Source organism: Arvicanthis niloticus, chromosome 7, assembly GCF_011762505.2.
Source record: "Arvicanthis niloticus isolate mArvNil1 chromosome 7, mArvNil1.pat.X, whole genome shotgun sequence".
Taxonomy (NCBI): Eukaryota; Metazoa; Chordata; class Mammalia; order Rodentia; family Muridae; genus Arvicanthis; species Arvicanthis niloticus.
Genome location: NC_047664.1, coordinates 43301822 through 43324088, shown reverse-complemented (window position 1 = coordinate 43324088; position 22267 = coordinate 43301822). Strand labels below are relative to the sequence as shown.

The following is a 22267-nucleotide window of genomic DNA, read 5'->3' as shown; positions in this document are numbered from 1 at the left end:
GACTCTGGTAACTCAACAAAGAGATTGGAGGCCCATGCAGTCACCAGCACACATGCAATGCCAGGAGCATAGATGAACGCACTTGCATCTTTCTGCAATGTCAGCATTCACTGAGTAATAAACTCACCAGCTAGATCAGTTTCATCGCCTGCTACTTCCTAAGTAGTCCTGATTTCCCTTGGTAACTGCTCACTGGCACCTCTAAGATCTTTCACTCTAATGTATATAAATTATCGATGTTAACTCTCGGATTATAATTACACCATAAACTGGGAGGAAGGCAGTGACAAAGGATTAAAAAGGGCACAGAGTTTAAAGAGGCCCTAGAGGCAGAGAGTGATACACTTGCAGGGAGTCACTGCAGGAGGCTAGACACTAAGGAACCCAGTTGGATTGTTGCCAGAGATCCAAGAATACACAGCTTAGTGCTAATCTCAGGATGTAGCTGCAGAGGTAAGCCACCTGCCTAGGACACCAAGGTGAGCTTCAGGTCCAAATTCTGACAGATGACAGTGGTTGAGTGAGGAGTAATCAGTGGGGACTGAGCTGAGCTGGAACATTGTGACAGTTGGCAGTCTCCTGTCTGTTGTCTCTTGGTGAAGGTACCTGTGGTCAGATGACAGATGGTTGGGGTTGATACCATTCATCAGTCATGATGTTAGGGGTCCCTTCCCTCCTTTGACAGGGTCCAGGTGAGAACACTGCACCCTTTCTTGGTCTTGCATCCTCAATCACTCTGGTAGATTTACAGGTAGGAACAAACTGCCTGTGCTTCATGGTCAGTACTGGACAGGTGGTGGCATTCATGTGCACAGCAAGGTACAGAGTCATCCTTCCTCGAAGGAGAGCCAACTGCTGCTTTGTAAAGTGAAGTCATCCAGGGAGTGACAGTCTGAAAGCCACTTCTCTACACAATGTGGAGTGTCTTAGGGCAGGGCATAGTCTATTCCCCAGATACCACACACCACACGAGTCACTGTGGCATAGAAGAAAGCCAGCAAAGTTACACTTCCAATCTCGATATTACTACATGACTCCAGGAAGAAGATTCGCAGAGACAGGGCTGCAGCAGCCCGCTCTGATCACTGTTTTTGCAGTGACTAGTGACTAGTAGAGCACAGGCTACACATGTCCAAAAAAAAAAAAAAAAAAAAAAACCTCACCACATACAGATTCAGGTATCATTGATGGCTAAGTGTAATCCCAGCACCAGAAGGATGAGGAGTTCTGGGTCATCCTCAGATATATAGTGAGTTCAAGGCAGCCTATTATACATGACACCCTGTCTAAAAGAAAATTAAATAAAGTCATTGACAGATGGAGGGTATATGCTTCCTAAGACTCAAATGATGGACTTCTCCTAATTGATAGGCAGTTCCAGGCCCCTCCCAATAACCATTCTCTTCTTATCCCTATCAACCTCAGAATCCTCAGCTGCAGTGGCTTATTCTGTGTCCACCTCCTCACAGCATCAGTGGACATTCCCAGGTTCCAGAACAAAATGTTCTGTGTTGAGTATCTATTGATTACTCTGTAATTGGACATTGGTGGAACCAAAGTAGAATTTGAATTAATTAGCCCATAATGAATACCTCCCTTTGATCCTAAAACATTCATTCCTCATTGAACTTGTACCATAGGATGTCTGGCAGAATGAATGGTACATTGGAGAATACAGTCGTCAAGCAGTGGAAGAAGTGTTAATGAAAGAGAACAAGGTAATTCGTCTACATTGTTCCTGTGGCCATCCTGTGTTTTTTCTACATGCAACACACACAAAAGTAGAAAGGGGACTTGGGGAGGAGTGTGTCTATGGGAGAGGAAATTAGTAAGAAAGATCAGTGGGGTACAGTTTCTAGTTACTTCCAGGATAACATTGTTAAAAGAACACTAAATATACAAATGAAATTATGGAATGATTTTTTGAAAATGCAGATATATATATATATATATATATATATATATATATATATATATATATATGATGGTTTCAGACCTAAGACTTGGTTTTGCCATTTGTCATATATCTGATTTTCCCAAATTCCTAAATAAGATTAGTTGTTGATTTCTTTATTCATAAAATAAAAAAACTGTTTTTAAAAATATCAGTGCCAAGGAGCCACTAGAAAAATGGCATGTGGTATCTGAGGTGCAGTGGTCACAATGAGCAGTGCCTTCTGCTCTCTTCAAATCTCATCTCATGACTAAACAGACACCTATAGTACAATTGGGTCTTTATGTCTGATTTCTTCAGGAAAGAAACAGGTCATGAATGTTACAATCCAGCATATGACAGGTCATGCTGCAGTAACAGATATCCCTGCGATCTCTGTCATTTATCCCAAGATACCATTTCTTCACTGCACACCAGATTCTAGATAGATTTGTTTGGGCTTTGTGGGGCTCTGTGTCCACCTTTACACTGTGACCCTTCACACATCTCCCCAAGAGTAACATACTTTGTTTCTTCTTTGACCAAATTCTAAGACTGCAGCTAACTTCAAAAAGGATAGGGATGTTCCACCCTACCATGGCATTCAAATGGAGAGGAATTCGAGTGTTTGTAACTAGGTCAAATGACAACCACAGCATTCATTAAAAAGCAAGTGCCTGGGTGACTACTCTGCCAGGCACAGAACTACAGTAGGTTGCTTAGAAATACTAGAAATCTCCTGTGGCTTATAGACCACTAAATCCTTAACCAGGTCACTGCTGACTGTGAAACTACAAAAAGGAGACAGTTAATTCAAGAACAAATAGTAGGTCTCCAACACATTTAAGAACACTCAGAATTGAAGTTAAAAGATTAAATTATTCATCAGTTTCTATGATAAACAAAATAATGACCATTTCCCACATACAATGTCCAATCTTAATCCTAGAACCTGTGAATGGATCACTTTATATAGAAAAGGAGACTTAGCAGACAAAGTTGGAGATCTTGCAATGGGGAGGTTATCCTGAGCTGAGTGGCCTCTTGTGAACCCCAATAAGAGGGAGGCAAGGATATAAGGGAACACATTTGGTTGTGAAAGTACAGGTCAAAATGGTGGGAGCATCATGAGCAATAATTCTGGTGACTTCTAGGGACTAGCAGAGTCATAGACACAGACTTCTTCCAGTCCCCAGGCTAGTCTAGCCCAGTGAGATCCACATCGGAATTCTGACCTCCAAAACTAAATAGGAATGACTTTATTTTTAAGTTACTAATTTCATGTTAGCCTGTAAGACAATTGCTAACAAACCATCTTAACTTCATCAGGAATAAGTGGGGAGGCTGAGGCCAAGGTCTCAGTCACAACAAAGGTGGTTTTCCTCCCCCCCCTTCCTCCCTTTCTGTCTGTGCTGTGTCCTCCTAAGACACAGAGAACACTGTCTAAGCTGAGTGACTGTATTTTCCTTTTCTATTTGCACTGATTTGTCAGAATGTGTTTCCCATTTATGAGAGATAGTTTTATTCAAATGAAAGATTTCTCAGATTTATTTTGACAAATGCATTGCAGAGTTTAAGATGATAAAACCCCCAGTTTGGCTCCAATTCTTGGACCCAGTTCCCCTTCCTGATCTCCGGCAATGTTCAGTGCTGGAGTCATAAGCCTTTGATCCTGAATGAATGCTTCGGGCAGGGAAAGTTGCAGATGTTTCTCATTGCCTTTGACAAAGCAGAAGTCGCCACGCTCTTTCAGTTTGACTGCTCGTGTCTCAAGCATAAACTATGTCGATGACAACCTCACATTCAGTGTCAACGCTGAAACCACCTGTTAAGCCTAGGAGATATGCTTAGGCTCTGAAGTCTTAATTCCCTGTAAATGGGGGTAAATGTCTTTTCTCCAGATTTATGCAAAAGCAAACGAAATAACATATGTAAGATACCAGTCACCTCAAGGGCAGCTCTCAGTAGACTTCTACTGCTCACATTGTCATAAACACATGCACAAAATAATCATGCTATCCTTAAATTTAGTGTTAAAGAATCATATCACATGACATAGTACTTTCTATGTCAATATCATATTATAGATTATTAATTATAGATTACAGTTATCAATACCCTATACAATCTGTATAGATACTATAACAAATTAGAAATGCAAATAATCACACATACTGTCTACATCTATGCTATTTTTATGACATTTATAATCATCTGTGCATGTTTTCACACATGTATAATCACAGACTTTCAGGATACTCCAGCATGTGATGATACCACATTATTCTACGGTCAAACCGTGTGTGTTCAGGGTGTGTTCCGAGGAAGTCTGCCCTTCAGCGTCACATCTTCATCTTGAGCAGTCCCTCCATGTGTCTAGTTAGTTCTGGCTCATGCTCTATTCTCAGCCCTTGAACTCTTCAGTCCTGTTGATCTGCACACCTTTGCTGTCTACCGCTTGGCCTCAGACACTGATGCTTATGATAACTTTCCTATCTCCTCTTCCTTGCCCCACCCTTGCCTTGACCCAACTGTAGGCTATATTTCCTACTCCATCTCTCTACTCATTTTGGTATCAGTCTCTGCAAAGCCCCATCCCTCTTGTGCAAACCCTGATCCTGAATTGAAATCTCCCCATATAGGAGTCCAATTTCCTGGGCTAAGATCTTTTTTTTGTTTTCAGAGCTGAGGACCAACCCAGAGCCTTGTGCTTGCTAGGCAAGCGCTCTACCACTGAGCTAAATCCCCAACCCCTGAGCTAAGATCTTTGTTTGGTCTGTGGTGGCTTTCATTCCTCTCTAGAATAAGCTTGGATCTCCAGAATGAGCAGGACACATGTGAACAGTGAGAGTCCAGGGGAACACACCAGAGAGGGATGAAGAAGGACTTCCCTGTGCAGAAAGGGGACAATATGTAACCCAAAGTGGGTGTCAGTTCAGAAAATGGTAACCTGGCTGGAGTCTCATCAAGACTGTAAGAGTCAAGGAAGATTTGGAAGCAGGAGCACCGTTGTGTATCTGGTACACTCTCAGCAGGCAGTAAATATATTATCCATACAAACACTGTGTTAGCCATTCCTGTGACAAAAGACTCAAAGAAAACTTCAAGAGAAAAGTTTTCTTTGGGCTCCTGGTCTCAGCCTCTGGCAGGCTGATCCCATTGCTTTTAGGTCTGTAGCAAAGCAGCATCATGGGTGAAGGGCTGCCCACCTCACAGTGGTCAAGAAGCAGAGAGAAGATAAGAACAAGATACATCTTTCAAAGGCGCCCCCTTGATGATCACTTCCTAGACTAGGTTCCACCTCCAAATAGATCATTCAGCTCTGAACTCACCAATGGTTTTTGGTTTTTTGGTTTTTTGGTTTGGTTTGGTTTGGTTTGGTTTGGTTTGGTTTGGTTTGGTTTGGTTTGGTTTGGTTTGGTTTTTCGAGACAGGGTTTCTCTGTGTAGACCTGGCTGTCCTGGAACTCACTCTGTAGAAAAGGCTGGCCTCAAACTCAGAGATCCGCCTGCCTCTGCCTCCCAAGTGCTGGGTCACCAATGGGTTAACATCATGATTGTTAGCACCTTTGTGAACCAATTGCTTTTCTATATCACCACCTGCTAACACATTAGCCTCTTGAGGGGACACTTCATATCCAAACCCCAACAGGCACAAAGTGAAAGCTCAGGGAGGTAAATCGAATGTGCTGCTGGTGTGCCAAAACTAAATTTATTGAAGAATCTCACAAGAGCATCATTTTTGATGTCTCCTTAAGGCCAGGGTCCTTGCACATCTGAGGAGATAACCATAATTCCTTTTGTTTCAGGATGGTACTTTTTTGGTCCGAGATTGTTCCACAAAATCTAAGGCAGAACCATATGTTTTGGTGGTGTTTTATGGGAACAAGGTCTACAATGTGAAGATCCGTTTCCTCGAGAGCAATCAGCAGTTTGCCCTGGGCACAGGACTCAGAGGAAATGAGGTAGGTACAAGCCAACCACCTCCTTTCCTTGGTTATAAGTAAAAAAGAACCATAGAGTTTAGAAGATGCTATATCCTTGTCTACATACCCCAGTGAACACAGGACAGAAGGAGAGACACTACAACGATATCCTTCCAGCTCCTTCCATGAACATGCTGGCACATGTTCAGCTTCACCATATGACAGTCCACCATGCCACTGAATGTCACTCAGCCTCTTAAACCTGTTAGAGAAACCTGTTCAGAAAGAAGAAACTGCATGCTGCCTTGTGGAGAGCTTCTCCTGGCCCCTGCTGGCACTCCATTCTCCTATCTCCCCATGGGAGAGGAACAAACATTTTCCAAATGACCCCAGACTGCACCCTGTCACAACCTCAATCAGAATAACACTAGAGAAGAATGAGCCACTGTTGCCAAGTGTCCTTCCCAAGCCTGCAAGCCACCTGGTTTCCTCCACTCTCTTTAACCCTTAGAATACATAAGCAAAGGCGCTTAGCTACTTGAAATACAGGCCTAACAGGAAATGCTGATGTCTGCAGTTAGCTATGTTCACAAACAGTGACCAATTGTTCTGAAACAAAATCATAAAAACTGTTAGCTGATGCAGCAACATAATCAGACTAACCATTTGGCTTGTTTTGTACCATGTGCACCATAATAATAATGGTTGTAGAGTCACTTTCACAATTGCACTCAAGTGTTACTATTCTCTACTAAGCATCATTTAAGTTCTATTTATTTTACATATATGTGTGCATGTGTGCCTGAGTACCACGTGCATGCAAGTGCATGCAGAGGCCCAAAGAGGGCATTGGGTCACCTGGAACTGAGTTTGTAAGCCATCAGATGTGAGTACTGGGAACAGAGCCTGCCTAGGGCCTCTGCAAGAGTAACAAGTGCTCTTACCCACTGAGCTATCTCTCCAGCCCCTGAGTGTCTTTTAAATGATCCCATTTAAGTTTAGAGTTGGGGGATGGCAAAGGAATCAACTTTTTCTAATGTCTATTGGAGGAAAAAAAGGAGTCATGACTCCACAGATTAATTATAGGGAATTAGATTATAAGCATCCAGCTAAAATACGCCGTGTTCCAAAACAGGATAGGCATTTGCCAGCTAAAGTTGTTTAGGAATACCCGAGCCAACACCATAATGTATACCAAAAGGACATTCGACCAGATCTTAATGAGTAGTTGCATCTTCCTAAGTCACAATGTATGAAGGGCACATGGGCTTACAAAAATGAGAGCCAGTGGCTTTATCTCTTGAATGCATTGAATAGGTTATCTGTCAACAGCTATACTAAAAAGCCTTTTATAATATTAATTTTTAATTACATGTTTGTGGGGGTATCTGTGTGTACACATGCACATAAGTAAGTGCAGGTGCCCAGGAGGCCAGAGGGCATCAGGTATCCAGAAGCTGGAGTTACAGGTGTTTGTGAGCTGCCATGTGAGTGTTGGGAACAAAACTCAGGTCCTCTGTGAACTCAGTAAGTGCCCTTAACCATTGACCCATCTTTCTAGCCCCTGTCCACTCTCCATTTTTTAAAACTGAAATAGTTTTGAAGATCAGCCAGAAAACACTTTTGTGATCTAGGCCTTGTGTTGTTTCTACACAGCCTTAGAGTACACAGTTGACGAATGAGAACATTGTAAGTGTCTACAGAGGATGCCGTGTTAGTACATACAATTCTTGAAGCATACCCTGAAAAGTAAAACAAACCAGACTATTTTAGTATAAATTTGCTGAATGTAAGAACATAGACTGTTTTTCACACTGTGGTCTCATTTGTCTGACAAGTTCTCCCCTGGGCTAGACTGCCGGTGTATAGGTGTATATCTGCCAGCCAAGGAGACAGGCTTCAGGAAGAGTCAACTGTGAAGACACCTGAGACCTCAGGCCTGCTGAATTGTGGAAAGATACATTTTGGTTGTTTCTCCCAGTCTATTATGATAGACAGTGTTTCTTTCGCTGTTATGACAGCCCTTGCAAATTTACACAGTATAAACCCGGAACTTCCGTGGACACCTGTTGTTCATCATGAGATGTTGAAATAATGTCACCAGGGCTTAGTGTGCATCCTGGAGGCACACGAGTGACAATTCTGTCATCTGGCTGCATGAAGAGTCCTGGTTACAGCCAATTTCTGACACAGAGGTTTTTTCGGAGAATCACACGTGGTCTGGGGAGAGGTAGCCAGCACTTGGGAGGAGGCAGTTAATACTATCAACTTGACCTATCTAGATCTCCTAGGAAACAAGCCACTAAGGATTATTCCATTAATTGAGGTGTGCAGACCCACACCACTCCCTAGGCTTGGGTTCTGAATCGCATCAAAAGGAGAAAGGATGCCGAGTCTCAACATTTATGATTCTTTGCTTCCTGACTATGGATACAATATGACTAGCTGCCTTGGACTTCTGGTCTTTGATGGACTGTGTCACAAATGGTACCCAATTGCCAGATTAAGCTCTTTCTCCATCAAGTTGCTCTTTTGGGGTGTATTTTATCAGGGTAATGAGACTGCAACTTAAATAGACAGTGAGATCAGTATTCCAGCCTTTTCTCAGCCTAGGATGTGTGAGCCAAGCAACTAAGTAGGTTACCACAAAAATGGCCAAACACAGTCACATTCAGAAGGCGCTGTATAAAAATTAAGGCAAGTGGCCAATTCACTTGTATGAGGGCTAGCAAGCAATGAACAGAACTGAGTCAGACAGAGACAGATTCTACCACAATTATTAGTTACTGTTTTCTTGTGGTTATAAGTCAGTTCCTTCATTAACAAGGTGACAGCCTCATGCAGATAGAAACCTATCTACATGAAGGGACCAGCTATCTCAAGTTCATAACATCCTTCAACATCTTCCAGCTCACAGAATTTTTCTTCTTAAAACAAACAAAGAACAGCAAAACAAAAAAAGTTGTATGATTTTTCAAATGCTTGGTCTTCGAGAGTTTTTTCCTTATAGAACTAGGAAATGGCTACTCCTTCTGCCAGGTGATTTGTACTTTGTTCTCTCTCTCTCTCTCTCTCTCTCTCTCTCTCTCTCTCTCTCCTCTCTCTCTCTCTCCCTCTCTCTCTTCCTCTCTCTCTCTCCCTCTCTCTTTCTCCCTCTCTCTCCCTTTCTCTCTCTCTCTCTCTCTCTCTCTCTCTCTCTCTCTCTCTCTCTCTCTCGGAAGGACATATTATTGTTTTCTAGGGAGAAACAGAGGCTGTACTAAGGTCTTAGTCTTGTTTCCAACATGTCACACTTTAGCCAGCTAATAATAATAAAAAAAAAAAAGACTGCATAGTAACTCTGTAATTATAGCCTAATAGCATCTTATCAGATTGTTAGCCATCCATGGTGGCCTTGGAAGTAAGGAGCTGTCAACTGAGCCCACCAAGAGACTCTACTTTCAGCATCTGCACAACTGTTACAATTCCTGCATACTAATGCCTATTTTTAGAAACCCCTTTCTGTGTTAGTCCTTAATTCCCTATTCTTTGCACCCTTTCAGGCATGAGTTTTCCTTTTCCTATATTTGTTGAACATTCACATACATGCCCCATGCACAGGCAGCGTGGGTACCCTGAGTTCTCAGAGCCACACACACCACCACCCCGCCCTGACCCAGAGGCAGGTGCTGCTCTCATCTCCATTTTAAAGATAGTGAAAGTGAGCACCTCTGTATATGTCAGGCTCTGGCAGACCTCTAAGGAGACAGCTATATCAGGCTCTTGTCAGCATGCACTTCCTGGCATCCACATCAGCTTCTGCCTTTGGTAACTGCACATGGGATGAATACTCAGGTGAGGCAGTCTCCAGACAGCCCCTCCTTCAGTTTCTGTCCCATATTTTGTCTCCATATTTGCTCCCATGGGTATTTTGTTACTCTCTAACCATTGAACTGATCATGGGGTTCCCAATGGAGGAGTTAGAGAGAAGACTGAAGGAGCTGAAGGGGTTTGCAGCCCCATGGGGAGAGCAACAATACCAACCAACCAGAGCTCCCAGGGTCTAAACCACCAGCCTGGGAGCACATAGGGAGGGACCCATGGCTTCAGCTGCATATGTAGGAGAGGATGGCCTTGTCGGGCATAGGTGGGAGAGGAAGTCCTTGGTCCCATGAAGGCTGGATGCTCCAGTGTGGGGGAATTCGAGGGTGGGAGTGAGTGAGTGGGTAAGGGCACATCCTCATAGAGGCAGGAGAAGGAGGGATGGGATAAGGGGTTTCTGGGTGGGGGAAAATGGGGAAGGGAGATGACATCTGAAATATAAATAAAATATCCAATAAAAAATTAATTTCAAAAATAAAAGTTCACACATTTAAAAAAAAGAAAGAAAAAGAAAGATGGTGAAACTGAAGCCCAGGAATGGTAAGCGAACTGCAGTAGTGGGATTTCCTCTTTTTTGCAAACTTCTCGGCTTTTGCATACAATCTCTTCTGCCTGATGACAGCCCCCAAGCACCGCAGGTTGAGAACAGGCAATATCTACTCGGAGCTTACTGTGTGCCAGGCATCTTGTAAGAAACTGAAACCCACAAAGATTCTTCTCACTACTACTGGGAGGCACTGAGCCCTGAGCTAAGAGTGAGATGGCCCTCATGTGCCTTCTGCAGCCTGATCCTTGTGTCTTACTGAGGAACTTCACGTCCTTAAGAGAATTGAGAGAATCAGATGCAGAAATCTCTGCTGAAATGCAAGCCAAGTGCCAGCTCTTCCATCTGTGCTCAGACAGCATCATCAGCCACTTCAGCAGGAAACACATGAGGGCTTCTGGGGACAATATTCGCTTTGTCCTGTTTTTATCTATCTGGTGGGATTCGTAATGACATAGGAAGACAGTAGCTCCTAATTCATGGGAGCTGAGAGTGAGGTGACATGATATAAATATCATGGCAGGTACACACGGACAGGTGCTTAGGGAGTATCCAATCTTATCTGAACTGATGCTGAAAAGCCCTTTCCTGGAGGCTGTATAGTTCAGGCAAAGGTGAGGACCATACAGACCACAAGGGCTATAAGAAGCACCTGGACCAGATCCAGGGAAGGCTCTCTACCTGTCTGCCATCCTTACCAAACACAAAGGACAAGCAACGGCATGTGTTCCCAAAACAAAAACCTGGGAGGTCATTCAATTGGTCGTCTCCCTCATGGGAAACACTGGCTTCTCTCTGACCACTCTGAGAACCAGTTCCCCTCCTGGCAATGACCTGGGATGAACTTCCTCCCTTTGAGAGTGCATTTTACCAAATAAAACAGTACTGATACTTTCAACATAAAATAATAGCTGTAGATTCCAGGTCACAAGCATGGATATATTGAATGTACAACACTTAGTTCACGATCCCCGATGCCCCGTTACTCACGGACTGGACCAGCAACCATTTCACGGGTACCCAGGGATAGGAGACTCATCCAATGCCCCTCTATGCAGATACCTGAGCAGGAGTGAGTTTCTAAAACTCATGGTAAATGTTTACTGACAACTTGAGCTGTTAAGACTGGAAGACAGATTAACAATAACATGTGGTTTCTTTCTCATCTCCTGTCTTCCCTATTCTTTCCTTTTTCTGTCTCTTTCTCTCCCTCCCTTCCTCTCTCCCTCCCTCTCCCACTGTTTTTCTAAAAAGGAAAAAAAAAAAGGAAGTGCTGTCTACAGTTTGCATATAGGACAGACACAAAAGATTGAAACAGACTTAAGATTCTAATATTAGGACATTTGACATCCACTCTTCTCCTAGGGGGAAATCTAAGATAAAAATAGTTTAATTACAGACTCTTCCCCCAGCCTTTTCAGGCAGCGTTGCAGCTGTGGGCACAGCACCAGAGTCCCTAAGACTGGGATGGGTGTGTGGTTTAGTGCACCTGCCTTGTTTCCTAACACTGTGGTTTTATAGAAATGACCCATGTAGTAGACTGGTGAGGGAGGCTATTGATATCCAATTGATGACTTCAGAACAGTGCTAAGGAAAGCAGCAATGAGAAGAGTAAGCCCCTTGCCCCTTGCCCCTTGCCCCTTGCCCCTTGCCCCTTGCCCCTTGCCCCTTGCCCCTTGCCCCTTGCCCCTTGCCCCTTGCCCCTTGCCCCTTGCCCCTTGCCCCTTGCCCCTTGCCCCTTGCCCCTTGCCCCTTGCCCCTTGCCCCTTGCCCCTTGCCCCTTGCCCCTTGCCCCTTGCCCCTTGCCCCTTGCCCCTTGCCCCTTGCCCCGACCACTGATGCCAGGAAAGAGATCTCCCTTAGTTATCTGTGAACCTATTCAGTGGATGAGCTCTGCACAGAAAGGTTCTCTGCACTGGCCACTTTGTTGAGGAGAGAGAGAGAGAGAGAGAGAGAGAGAGAGAGAGAGAGAGAGAGAGAAAGAAGAAGAAGAAGAAGAAGAAGAAGAAGAAGAAGAAGAAGAAGAAGAAGAAGAAGAAAGAAGGAGAAGGAGGAAGAAGAGGAAGAAGAAGAGGAGGATGAGAGAAGAAGAAGGAAGAGGAGGAGGAGGAGGAAGAAGAAGAGGAGGATGAGAGAAGAAGAAGGAAGAGGAGGAGGAGGAGGAAAGAAAGAAAGAAAGAAACAAAGAAAGAAAGAAAGAAAGAAAGACCCATCCTTGGTTTGAAATTGGAAATGAAATTCAAAAACTCCTTTCTTCATAAGACTTATGAAGCTAGTCTAAGATGCAGCCCACAGTTTCTCATTTACGGACCCTCGCTGTGTGCTGGAACATGGGGATGGCTTTCTTCCAAACACTGTCTATGCTTAAGCTCCATTGATGCTCACAGAGAATCCCAGAGCCAAGTCCTAATGTCACCACCACTGTTGGGAGACAGAGAAACCGAATGCAAGAAGTTTGCTCAGGTCATGCAGCTAGTAAATGGCAGGACAGCCAAGCTTTGAACTCATGACCTTACAAACAACCTATCTAAGTCATGAGTGGAAAGGCAGCGATGGATCAGGGAGGATTGGGTGGGTGGGGGAACTCTGAGGATAAGAAACTGAAGAGCTACCATTGTGCTCATTTGTGGTCCACAGGCACTTTGATTCCCCTTGTCATCTCCTTGTGCTTGCCACGCACCCTTCAATAGCTTGTTTGCTACATCCTCAAGACAAAATGAAACAGCCAGACATATTGGCTGACACCTGTAATGCTGAGAGAAGATCACTGCAAATTCAAGACCTGTCTGGATTACAGAGCCCAGACCAGGTTGAGCTGCAGGGTGAGCCTCTTATCTCAAAACACCACCACCAATATCACCTTCTAGGCTGTCTCTCAACAGTGTCAAAATTAAAAAACTGGTCCACCTTCCCTGAGTAGCATACAACAGCTTAGCCACACCTAATGGGCAGCAGATGGGTTCCAAGGCATTCACTCTTCTTTCTGTGTTTCAGATGTTTGATTCTGTGGAAGACATCATTGAACACTACACGTATTTTCCCATTTTACTAGTAGATGGCAAAGACAAGGCTGCACGCACGGAACAGTGCTACCTCACCCAGCCACTGCCTCTCGCCAGGCTCCTTCTGACTCAGTACTCCAGCCAGGCGCTTCATGAGTAAGTAGCCTAGCTGGATGTTTCCACATCAGTAGCCTGGACCTTGTCTCATCCCTGGCTCAATGGATTTGGTTCTTCTTTCATCCACATTTATCTCAAATTATTATTTCCTGTGTCTTCAAGGGATGACTTTTTTGACTCTGTAAAAAAAAAAAAAAGTAAAAATATTCTGTAATGGAACTTGAAAGCTCAATTATGACTTGAAAGCTTAAGTCATAGAAGAAATATTTGTAACCTGCATTAAACCTAGGTTTAAGAAGTATTTTCTAAACAGGAAAACTACAGACATGGCTATCATGCATTAGTGATGAGTAGCTAACATGACAAGATCTGACAGCTCGAATGTTTGTAGAGGGTGTGAGATTCCCCAAGCTGTTACTCTGTGCAGGACATCAGGCTGACTGTATTTTATAACCTTCTAGCCTAGGATGCTAATTTTGGATAGTACAGTACATTGAATGATATATTTATCTGTAATCCTAGAAATTCACTTACAGGAAAGAGGATCGGTGTGAGGAACAAGAGCCCTTATGAATACCAGCTTGAAGACAATATGTGAAATTGAAGCAGAAATATGTGCACTATGATGTGAAGTGGCCACAGGCCCAGACTTCGGCCTACTCTGTGAACCGTGACATCAATGGAACTAGCAGATCCATAGCAAGGAACTCTGAGGATCCTGGCTCATCCCAAGCGTAAAGCAAGCGTTCATTTGAGGAACATAGAAGAAATTTTTAATAGTTTAATGATGAATTTCCATTCAAGGGAAGAAAAGAGCTTTCCTCAAACAAGTACTGGTGCTTACAGCGGCACAGCACTTGGTGATGCTGTTTCTTCTCAGGCAAAGAAGATTTGCATGTACTCCTACTTCTTAACACGCATGCAGCAATGGACGCTCAAAGAAGTTACTGATGTCTTACTATAAGAAGCAAGCCCAGACTGCAAGCCATTTTGCCTGTTCCATGTCACTGCGTCATCCCAGTTAGATCCTCCACTCTGAGATGTTTAAATTGAACTAGGGCAGAGAGAAAGGGAGGGAGAGAAGGAAGGAAGGAGACAAGGAAGGACAGATGGGTGGGGAAAAGCAAGATTGGAGGGGGGAGAGGCTTAAAAATGCATATTTATCCACCATAAATTCTTATACTACAGTAAGTTCACCAAAATGAAATAAATAGGTATACCATATGCCATGATTTCAGTTATTACCAAATGCCACATGTAAAATCCAAGGAGCACTAATGCAATTTGAGTTTTCATGAAGGAATAACACCAGACAGAAGGCAGGATGTGTAGCTAGGTTGGTAGAATGCATTCCTACCCCTAGGTTAAATTCCCAGCCTTGTATAAAATTGAGTGCACTGGTACACGCCTATAATCTTAGCACATGGGAGGTAAAGGCAGGGGGGTCAGACTCTCAAAATCATCCTAGGTTACATAGCAAGATAAGGCCACCCTGGATTACAAAAGACAATGGAGAGAGAGGGGGGAGGGAGAATGGGAAGAAGGGAGGAGGGAGGGAGGGAGACAGAGACAGTCAGAGAGACAGAGACAGAGTCAGACAGGAAAACAGAGACAGAGACAAAAATCAAATGAAAATAGAACAAGCAATCCCCAGCATTGTCTCTTCTGTAAAGTGGCAGACAAAGTACTCTCTTGGAAGGGTTCTTGGCATCTACCCACAGACACCTGCTTGCTGTTCTTCTTTACAAGGCCAAGGGCACAAAATGCATCAGATAGATGGGCTGACTGCAAAGCACTCCCTAAAGCTGCACAAACGGGAGTAAGCAGAGGAGATGGGACTACATTTTTTGTGCTACCACCTGCGAAAGGAGGAGAAGGACAGAAGAAACCATGCAAGCCTGAACCACATCTCTGGAGAGTCTCACCCATGCTGTCCTATGATCCAGATCAGCGTTTGCCCATAGACTAGAACATCATGCTCAGGAGAAAGGGCCAGGATCTGCTGCCTCTCTAAGCAAACTCATTGACCGGATATCTGAACTTTGAGTTCTTTGGCAGACTCAGTTGCTGGTCAACATCCCTGAGTTTACTATTTCAGTGTCTGTTATAATAAGAGTATTTTGCTTGCAATAGATAGCTAAAGGATAGCGTATGAAAAAATTAAATGTATTTTATTCTCACAATAGATACTTCTGACACTTTGGCTAGATCTTAATGACGATGTACTTGTGACAAAAGCAGGAGCTGGGAAGCACAGTTTTTCTGTTCTCCATTTCTTGTTTTTGTTTTGTTTTGGTTTGGTTTGGTTTGGTTTGGATCCCTGGATGGAAATTCAGTGATGGATCGCACGCTGGAGTGTTTTTATCTGTCCAACTCTTATCTCATTTTCCATTTTTAAAATCTCACTTGATGCCTAGCTGAAACAGAATGGTGGAATTTCAGCTTCATCTGATTATGGCATCTGTGTATCCCAAAGATTTCTTTTGGACTGCATATCCATACAGAGTTCACATATCCATCTGTCTCGCCCAGTTATCACGCAGAATTGTCACAGCCCTTGCTGCATACTGTGCGTCCTTGTTGCTAGGTGCTGCTGTAGATGCTGGAAGCAATGGAGTAAGTGAGAGGCACAGAGTAGTAAGTGCTCCAATAAATAGGTAATCCAGGTTGCTCCCCTTTCCTCTTCTGTAGCTCTGTGTTAATAGAACACTGAGATCTTTGGGGTGAGGATAATGTTTTAAAAAATTTTAAAACTCCTTTAATGTAACTTCAAAAAGTCCTAAAATCAGAAACTATTTCACCAACTTAGTTGAGAGGAGACTTTTCTTCCAGGAGAGAAAGGTTGGGAATAGGGGCAGGGAGGAGAAATCAACTGATTAAGCTACATTATATCTATAAGCAATTTAATCCATTCTAATTACGATGAAAAAGTCAAACTTAACTCATTGTCAGATACAGTTATTACCATGTGTGAACACAGGTAATTTGTAAAGATGACCTATATTATATGTGACTCGCATTATGATCATACATCTATTGTTTAAGCCTTCAGAATATGTGTTCCAGCTATGCACTTCTGTCCTTGACTATTTGGAGTTTACAGATTGCTAACTTAAATAAAAGCAGATCCAGAACTCGATGTTCTTACCCGTAACTGAGAGGTGAAGAGTGGAACTCAAAGCGTAATTTATTTTTCTTTGTTTCACGAGTTATTGCCCCTAAAGCACTTTGGAAATCATACTCAGGGCAAAGTTAACAAATATATCTAGAACAGTTATTGTCATGTGAGTAGTATCCTAGATTTTAGGAATAAAGATGAGAGAAACATAAGCCATGTGATTTACAGCTCAGAGGCAGGCAAACTGTTGTCCAACTCTCCAAAAAAGAAAAAAATAAATAAATAAAAGCACTATGGTTAGCAAAGAGGGTGGGTAGACTGAGAACTTGACCTGCTAATAGGAGTATCAAAGGGTCCAATCAGTATAGACGACACTAGAGTCTCCTCAAAAACTAAAAGGAGACAAACTCGTAGACTTGGCAGGCCATGCCTAAGTGCCTGTCCGGAAGTACTGACAGAAGGACCTTGAAGAACTGTCTTTACTTATGTGTTTATTGTACAATTGTTTAAAACATCCAAGATTTAAAAAAAAATCAGACTAATCACTGGATAAAAACATGTTACACATCCTCACAAGGAAGTACTGTACACCCGTAATAAAGAACCGTGGCTATAGGTGACAACATGGGATGAAAAGGGTGGATAGTATACATACCAATGTAAAATCAAACTCTCATTGTAGTAGATGAATAACCATAGAGATGTACTTTACAAAATCATACCTGTGCTCAACAGGAATGTATTGCACATCTAAAATCAGATCAAGAATGGGTCTCATGTGAAATATTCTTACCCCAAAAGGAGGGAGGGCTTGCAGAGGGGGGAGTATGGGAGGCACTGATCTGTTTATTACCTTGGTTGTGGTTATGGTATTCATGTCTCCAAGTATATCCAGATGTACACATTAAATGTGTGATGTTTGTCTGCACCCCTCCCCCACATCAGCTACACTTCTACAAAGCAATCCTTTAAAAAGAAGTATGCAAGCTAACAACTCATTGAAAGGTGTGGCCAGGGAAACTTTTGCAGAGATGTTCAGGCTTGAACTTGAAGAGACTTGAAGGGAACCCCTAGAACTGGGAAAGTACTTAGTCCATGTAGTGACCTTGTATCCTAAGATCTAGGCTTTGGGGGGTCAAGCAATGCCCACATGTTGAGGTGTTAGATAAAGGCACTGGAAGCAGCATCCTCAGAGAAGGAACAGTAGTCAATAAATAGTTCTAGGAAAACTGGCTCTCTGACCAGAAGAAAAAAAAACTGTAATTATGTCTCTCCTTCAAGTCATAACAAAATATGTTCTGTATAAATCAAATAGCTGCAAGCAAAGTCAGAATTGAGTCCTGTGTTCTCATCTAATAATTTTTATGACTTTGGGATAGAGAAGGTGCTCTTAAACAAGATGAAAACATAAATCATAAAGGGGAAAGATTGATAGATTCATTACATCAAAATTGCAAATGTTTGCAAAAGTCAGGCAAAGCCAAAAGGCAATTAAACAACATGACATGTGTATAGAAAGGGCATAAAAAACTCAGAGAAGAAAACTCTGGGCCTGAAAGTTAGGCCATGCATCCTTACTGAGTGTAGGCTATCAGAACCAGGCAGATATCATTACTGTTAGCCTAGCCCAGTGCTTCTCGGCCTTCCTAATGCTTCACCCTTTAAACAGTTCCTCATGCTGCCATGACCCCCAACCATAAAATTATTTCATTGCTACTTCATAACTATAATTTTTCTGTTATGAATTGTACTGTAAATATCTGATATGCAAGATATCTGATGTGTGATCCCTGTGGAAGAGTCATTAGCACCTGCCTCTGCAAAGAGGTCATGACCCACAAGTTGAGATCCACTAACCTAGAAAGAGTAAATGCAAGAAAAATGCAAGCTGACTTTCAAAACAAAAGTCTGGAAAAACTGGGCAGTTTGATATAATGATTTGCCAGTAAATAAAGGTAAAGGGGTAAGGGTAAAAAGATTTTATATACAATCCTAAGAACCTATTAGAACCAACACTTCTTCGACCAGGGTTAGAGGTTAGCTCAGCCAGCCTCGCTGTGGTGACTACTGAGAGAAAGCCCCTTCATGCAGTGCATCAAATTAGACCTGTAAGGTTCGGCTGCAACTGTGGGGTGAGTGCTGTGCTGGACAGTGGGGCTTGGTAAAAGTTCTCCTCTCTATGTCTGGGGCCCCAACCCCTAGTTAAAACTAGAAACCAATGGGCTCGCAGGAAGAGTAAAAAAAAAATTTCAACTGTGAACCAAAGGAATACAATTCTGTTGTAAGTCCTGACACATGGGGTAGCAGAACCAGATACCTCTCACTGGGCTACAGGGAAACCCCAGCCATGCAAACTCAGTCTACCTTCTGATGCCTTGTTCTTTAAATATGAAGGGCCACACAGGGAAGAGAGCTTCCACTGTGAAGGAAAAGCTACAGACCAGGAAAAAAAAAAGAAAGAGCATAAGCAAGAGACCCAGGATGGTGGAGGAGAGGATGCAGAGAACTATATTGAATATCCCTGGAGAGGCACGATGGTCCACAAAGAGTCAGGATGCTGCTTAAATCAGCAGACATTTAGAATGTAAAACAGACAACATGGAAAGGAAAAATAGGCAAAATTATGGAAATGGTCACACACAAGACAATTGGGTGAGACCGTGACAGTGAGTAAGCACAGGAACTGTGACCATCTCTATCAACCAGTGAGGTCTAACTGTCACTTACCAACTCCTTCATGAGACAGATACACAATAAAGATACTGTCCTAGCCCACAGAGACCAGTCACCAAGAAGGATCATCTCCTGAGACCTAAAGCAATCTCAGTATATTTAAAAATACTTTTAAAAAAACCCACAAATTACTTTCTCTGGGGTGAGTAGTGTGTTTATAAAAAGATAAAGAGATAAAAAGAATATGTTCTGTGGGTGTGTGTTGAGGTATGGTGGAAGGGGACATCTCAGCGGCCTCATGCAGAGACATCCCTTCCCCCTGAGGGACCAGTCCCATAACAGTATAGTATAAAATAGAGTTTATTCAGAGCATGGGGAGAAGAGTTAAGATGGTATCAGAGGCAGGGAGAGGCAGAGAGAAAGAGAGAGTAGAGGCCAGCCATGAGCACGTGGAGAGAGGTGGAAGGGAAGGGAGAAGGGGCAAGGGGACAGAGGGGGAGCAAGAAGGCAAGAGATCAAGAGATCAAGAGATCAAGAGAGGGAAGAGGGGGCAAGCAACCCCTTTTATAGTGAGCCAGGCCTCCAGGTAACTGTGGGGAAGAGCACACCTGGCTGTTGCCAGGTAACTGTAGGGAGGAGCACACCTGGCTGTTGCCAGGTAACTGTGGGGGTGGAGTTTAGACAGAATACTAACGGGGTAGGGGGACTTAAATTAGAAGCCAATAACAATGTATTTAGAAAAGTCTTTAACGTTTATAAATAAAGCAATACATTTCTTTTTTTACTCACAGGTAAAGGAAAATTAAAGAGAACATTAAAATATATCACGGCAGAGCAAATGTTACCCTCCAAAATTTAAGGGATGTAACAACCCCTTACAAGACGATATAAGAATTTGTAGCTGTGATCACTTTGGGAACACAAAGGCCAGAATTGGAATGAGACAAAGATTAGCATGTCCTCTGTGCAAGGATGACATGCAAATGTGTGAGGCACTCCATATTAAAAAGAGAAGCGCCGCCGGGCAGTGGTGGCGCACACCTTTAATCCCAGTGCTTGGGAGGCAGAGGCAGGCAGATTTCTAAATTCAAGGCCAGCCTGGTCTACAGAGTGAGTTCCAGGACAGCCAGGGCTACACAGAGAAACTCTGTCTCAAAAAACAAACAAAAAAAAAAAGGTGGGGGGAGAGAAGGAAGAGGAGGAGGAGGAGAAGGAAGAGGAGGAGGAGGAGGAGGAAGAGGAGGAGGAGGAGGAAGAGGAGGAGGAGGAGGAGGAGGAGGAGGAGGAGGAGGAGGAGGAGGAGGAGGAGGAGGAGGAGGAGGAGGAGGAGGAAAAGAAAAGAAAGAAAGGAGGGAGGGAGAAATTTATACCTTTATAGCTTTAACTGCACACATCAGCAAAAAGCATCGAACCATTAAGCGTCATACTTTTTACCACAAACTATGAAGAAAGCACAAATTAAGCTCAAAGGAAAAAAATAATAAGGTGCAGAATTAAATAAATTTTAAAATAATGAGGCCAAAAGAGGTTTATTACCCTAAATGCTGGTCTTCCTTTCCAAATAAATAAGTAAACAAAGAGAAAAAGAACGAACAGCACAACAGATTCCATAGATTCAGATGACACTAGACAGGAGTGTCTGAAACACAATTAAACTAATGAAGTGGAAAACAGTAATCTCACAGACAGAACAAATAGCAGAAGAAATATAGACATTTAAGGGGGGAGGGGCTTTGCCACAAAAGCTGTACTCTGGACCAAGATGGACCCTATTGATTTAAAACAAAGAAACAATTCCAAAAAGAAAAGGGAAATGGGTGTGCATCTCTTAATGAGTCTAGTATAATAAGAATCATAACTAGACGAACAAATAAATAAATCAAAACCCCTCCATTACCTGGAATTAGAGACAGCTTGGATTATTCATCAGCCAGCTGGTGGAAAACCTGCCCTAAAGACCTCTAAGAAGGACCCCCACCCCTCCAAACACACACACACACACACACACACACACACACACACTGCCTCCTGGGCCTTGAGCTCTGTTACCATCTGTCTGTCTATTGCATTAACTCTTCTAATAATCCTTATCCAAAATGGCGGCCTGCCTGAGTGTCCCCCACCACCTGCTTGAACTCCAAACCTAAGAGCTTCCACCAGGCATGTAAGAACATGCCATCCGACCACCACAAAGCATGTGCCTCTTCCCTCAAGCACATGTGACGTGTACTCTAGGCTAGGTCATACATGAGGCCACAAAGCAAGTTCCAACAGAGATAAAATCCTATGAAATTTCTTCTCTGAGTGCAATGGAATGAATCTAGACATGAATGGTAAAAGAAGAAGGGGATTCACAGACGCGTGACAATTAAACAACTTGCCTTTTTAAGTAAGTTTAGATCGTTTTCAAATTATTTTTTCTTATTTGCTTACAGGTATTATATATAAAGCACATCCCCCCCCCCCACCCCAACCTGGTTCCTCCCTTCTGCCTTCTCCCTTCTGCCTCCATTTAGCACCACCCTCACCTCCCCACCCCCACCCCACCCCATTCTGGACAGTTTCTTTTCAATTTTTAAGATTTTCTGTTGACCTCTGGAGAGATCTAAGATCTGCAAATGAAAGGGAACTTAATGGCTTTTGACTTTCTGAGAAAGGCTTAGTTTGCTTAATTGATTGACCCCATTTTCCTTTAAATGACATGACTTCATTCTCCTTCTGACTGAAAAGAATGGGACAGTGAGCGTAGGTAGGACACTGATCCTCTGCTAGAGCCTTGGGTGCTAGAGTCCTGAGTTGTCTTAATGGCTCGGCTATGGGTCAAAAAAAGAAGTGAATCAAAGAGAATTAGAAAACTAAGCCAAGAGCAGAAAACAAAGATAGAAGGGCTCACACTGTAGAGCCTGTCCAACATAGCACGGAGGGGAAGGATACAGAGAGAAAAGCTAGCACTCAAAAGAAAATTAACAGTTGAGGTACTCAAGGAGCTAGGAAGAGGACAAACCTAACCAAAGACAACAGAAGACTTATTCGGAAATAGAATCCAGGAAAACTAGTAAAACCAAGTTGTTTCTAACAGCAAAACTGATAAACT

General features: G+C 43.0%; 1 protein-coding gene, 1 long non-coding RNA gene and 1 other non-coding gene across 12 annotated transcripts in view; 2 read left to right on the top strand and 1 right to left on the bottom strand.

Annotated features, from left to right (window-relative positions):
- The window catches only part of Clnk (cytokine dependent hematopoietic cell linker), a 222710-nt gene extending 207806 nt beyond the window's left edge, over positions 1-14904 (top strand). For 6 of the 8 annotated variants that reach the window (XM_076938427.1, XM_076938423.1, XM_076938426.1 and 3 more), the window contains 4 exons: positions 1641-1718; positions 5742-5897; positions 13258-13421; positions 13905-14904. In XM_076938427.1, coding sequence (XP_076794542.1) covers positions 1641-1718; positions 5742-5897; positions 13258-13421; positions 13905-13980 — 474 coding nt within the window. In that variant the 3' untranslated portion in view covers positions 13981-14904. Of the gene's footprint in view, positions 1-1640; positions 1719-5741; positions 5898-13257 lie in introns of all 8 variants that reach the window. The other 2 variants (XM_076938424.1, XM_076938425.1) reach the window with 2 other exon arrangements.
- Positions 1-22267, bottom strand: part of LOC143443092 (uncharacterized) — a 63278-nt gene that overhangs the window by 27550 nt on the left and 13461 nt on the right. The gene's annotated exons all lie outside the window — the stretch shown is intronic.
- LOC117713263 (U6 spliceosomal RNA) lies at positions 20077-20180 on the top strand. Its single transcript, XR_004607428.1, has one exon. It is a non-coding gene; the product is annotated as a U6 spliceosomal RNA (small nuclear RNA).